The 4,099-nt window shown below is 34.8% G+C and overlaps 1 protein-coding gene across 1 annotated transcript; it reads left to right on the forward strand.

Annotated features, from left to right (window-relative positions):
• The first annotated feature begins 231 nt into the window (after positions 1 to 231).
• Positions 232 to 3,135, forward strand: LOC120330333 (uncharacterized). Its single transcript, XM_078118493.1, has 11 exons — positions 232 to 385; positions 454 to 646; positions 730 to 910; positions 985 to 1,158; positions 1,225 to 1,385; positions 1,451 to 1,658; positions 1,729 to 1,850; positions 1,926 to 2,130; positions 2,198 to 2,504; positions 2,574 to 2,875; positions 2,942 to 3,135. The coding sequence occupies exons 4-11, from the start codon at positions 1,016 to 1,018 to the stop codon at positions 3,003 to 3,005; spliced, it is 1,512 nt and encodes a 503-aa protein (XP_077974619.1). The 5' UTR covers positions 232 to 385; positions 454 to 646; positions 730 to 910; positions 985 to 1,015; the 3' UTR covers positions 3,006 to 3,135.
• Positions 3,136 to 4,099: the final 964 nt, after the last annotated feature.

A 4,099-nucleotide genomic window follows, 5' to 3' on the forward strand; every position in this document is an offset into this window, starting at 1 on the left:
ATGAAGTGAATAGCTATGCCGAGGTGGTATCCTATTAGTTGAAAAATAATGTACTTCACAATATAAAGATTAATTAACAATTACCATTTTACTAAATGCACAATGATGGAAGATTTAAATGAAATAAACTGAACTTTCTGTTATAACTACGGCATAGCGATTCGAGGCAAACATTTGTTGCGCTTATGACAATTTCAATCATTGTGGTCGAGACAAGAGATCACTAATGTAACATTAAAACCCAAATGAGCTGGTACTTGAATTTGGAGGGAGGGGAGAAATCCTATATATACAAGCGCACAACAGGGCTTTGACAAGTCGTTGTTCAACAACCTGAATAAAGACGATCATGAAGATTCTATTGTTACTTCTAGGCTGTTTGGCCGTAAGTATTTGATAAATAGTGCCCTTCATGTCTTTTTATCAATTTTGCCAAAATTATAATGTTTACAGGTTGCCAATGCCGCTTTATACCAACCAAGTCATTGCGGATATGTTACTTACAATGTCGGGCAATTTTACCGAATCAATTACGGATGTTACAGTTTCCGAAGCTACTACTGTCCTGCTTGGTTCACAACGAAATATTACTCTAATGTTCTGAAGAGCTATCCAGGAGAGAAATGCACAGAGGATGGATTCGTAGGTAATTCAGAATTGTATCTTGATATGTTTTCCTGAATAATTTGAGAAACACACATTTTGAGGGCATGAATTTTTGTATTATAGAGATGACGGTCGACGTTTTTGAAGCTGAAGTTAAAAAACAATTGAAAGAAGTGGCCGATAAAATATATCTTGATATGCAACAAAAATATGAAGATTGGGATGAAACTGCAACAAATCAAAATACCTAGGCAAAGAAAAAGCACGAAGACGCTATCGAGGAATATGCAAAGCAGTATTTGAGGTTTGTATTTCTTCTTACAATTTTTTCTTACGTATTCTTTTTTTACTCAAATTACTAACATCGTGAATTTTTAGAATTACGGGATTGCAGGAAGAGTCAGAAGAAATGAAGGAGACCAACAAGAAGGCTATTGAAAATTTTAATACAAAACTAGATTCATTGTTGGAAGAGGCAAAAAAAAATTATAACGATGACATGCAGAAAAGATACGCTTGTGTGCTGGAATATCACGAAAAACTTGTCGAGAGGTGGGTTACTGTAAGTTTAAATGTCCGTTAACAAGAGAACGAAAATTCGAACCTTCCTTATTTCAGGTCTGTTACATGCTTCACCACTCGTTTAGCTAAAATAGCAGAATACAAAGAAGCTCTCGAAAAGCGCGTGACAGAGTACGAGACAAAGTATAAATGTGTCATGGAAGCCATCGTGAAACAGAGATCTGAAGTGTTCCAAAAACTCATATACAGAGCCCATTGTAAGTTTTTTCTATTCTTTCGAATTTTGCACATACTTTTATTCATAATGGAACTTTACATCTAGGTTCTGAGGATTGGAACGAAGCAGAGGTTAATGCAGTTTTGGAGGCTTTCAAAACTAAAGAAACTCAATCATATCAAACACAGTTGGATGAATACACTACGAAGCTAACTGCAGCTATCGCAGAACTTGTGAAAAGCTACGCATGCGCTTATCAGTGCGCTTACGGCGGAACTCTCTGTTTTGGCAGAAGTCAATTTTACACCAATTGGTAATTATAAATAAATGGAAGGTACATAGTATATATCAATATAATTCTACTCCTGGTTTTTTCTTTATAGTCGAAGTATCGGGAAATGGTGGACGTACAGAATTACCACCCAAAGAAGTTGCTTCCGTTTCTTGACCTACAAATTCCAATACAGGACAATCCAATACAAGCAACTGAAAAAATGTGAAACCGGTTAGTGCAATTCCTAAAAATTTTCCACAATTGTCTTTATGTTTCACTGAATTTAATATTTTTATTACACTTAAGATGAAGTTAATATCACCGAACAAAAATTCAAAGAAGACCTTGATACCAAAGCTAAGACAATAATTGAATCTATGAAGAAAACATATGCTGAATGGTTTGCACAAGCAGAAATAACTAATCAGAAGGCATTGGAGTCTTTCAAAAAGATTGTTGATGAGAGACACAAATGTTTAATAACGTATTATAAAGCAAATTGCTTAGTAAAGTAAGTGTCACAGTGAATAAGTATATCATAAGATGACATTTGGCACAATTGCTCTTTATATTTCCAGAAACAATTGCATCACAGCAGATAACTTGACTTCCCTAGAAGAATATCAGAAATCATTAGACGAACAAAAGAAAGAAGCGATTGCAGAGTATGAAAAAAAGCTTGAGGAGCGCCTTTCTCGCGCTTCCAAGGCATACACTGACATGATTGATTGCCACGAGCAAAGGATCAATGAGCGAATTGCCAAATATGTTGCACAATATGCATCATGCCTATCTACCAGAAAGACAAAGATCGAAAACTACGAAAAGTGCTTATCGGAACGGTTTGAAAGAAGACTGAAATGCATTACAGAAAGATTGGAAAAGGTTGGCAGTGTGAAATTTTGTTCAAAAAATATGTATATATATTTATATAATTCTTGCAAAAATGTTTAGATTTCCCAACTCAGAATGGAACAGTATTTGAAACTGCTTGAATTTTATATGGGCAAACCACTCGGCAACGAAGCTCAAGCATTGTACGACGCCTACCAAGCAAAAACGGAGACGGAACTCGCCGATATAGTGACCAAGATTAAAGGAGACTGGGAGAAACATCTAAGTGATCTGAAGGAGCATTACGCTTGTGGATTCAAATGCACATACTGTGTGCAACTTCGAGAACTCAGGATCCATTATAATTATCGCTGCGTGTTACCCACGTCTTCATCTTATTGCTTTGCTTACAAGCAATTCTGGTAAGTCATAGATACGTAATTGAATTGAATCAAATTTTTTCCTGTTTAACATATTCCTATTTTTAGCACGTACAAATCCTACCGCATTGTCAGGTATGGCGGATGCTTCAGATATGTCAGATGTGTATAAACGCCGGCAACATCAACCGAACGACAAGTGACCATGAAAATATTATTCATTTTAGTTTTAGATTAGGCTGATGAATTTATGCCAATTGCATTTACCATCTGATGATATTGACAATAAATTCTAAGCAAATAGAAGTGTTACAATGTGGTTAGAGGCATCTGTAGTGACCGGGATTTGAAAGTACGTGTGGATTGAACACTATTTCTATACCTTTACATGTAAAATTGTATCATGCAATAACATCAGTTACATACTTCGCAAAGCACAAAGCGCTTTATTTTTAGACATGCATGCTTCATACTCCTTGTACCCTCCTTTATTTGCGACCCGGTAACGCCAGGGTGCAAATAGTAGAAAAAGCTGTTGTGTGGAAAATGCATTTCCCAAATCCTTGTTCAAGCACAACCGATTTTTTCAAACTTATCATGAAAATTGTACTTCTAAAAATTGATAACGCGAGATGAAACCTTGAGCGATGCACAAGAAAACATCAAAATGGGAAATACAGGTCAACTTGTTACGTTCAGGAATGACAAATGTTGGATGAGAAATGGAATTATAATGAAAATAATGTCTCTGAACAATCATATTATTGCAAATTCCGCAATTACGAAATATTAATACCATAACGGTAATATTTATGCTCCGGAAAAGAAAGTTTAAGAATCCTCACGTAAACTTCACAATCTGTTAATAATGACAATATTAAATACAAAAACACCAGTAAAATTCAAATCATGCAAATCTCAGTATTTTCCGGTAACCGGGGCTTAAATTTGAAATATTCGTTTAAATTCACATATTTGTCCAGAAAGTTTTGCAATAATTCAAGCATCTTCCAGATAAATTCAATTTTTACAGACTTGACGACATTTTTTGTAGAGTTCAAAATTCTACAAATTTTCTTCGAAATATTCGAAAATTTGAGATGTCATCAAAATTATACAATTGCGATATATTAGTCTTCTCTTCAACGATAAACTCAAATTTTTAGGTAAGGTTCGAAATAATTGATTATTTTATAAATGAATGCAAATTTCACAAAATTGCCAATATTCGACCAACAGAAAATTCGGAACATCGATGGATGTTAC

Source organism: Styela clava, chromosome 12, assembly GCF_964204865.1.
Source record: "Styela clava chromosome 12, kaStyClav1.hap1.2, whole genome shotgun sequence".
NCBI lineage: Eukaryota > Metazoa > Chordata > Ascidiacea > Stolidobranchia > Styelidae > Styela > Styela clava.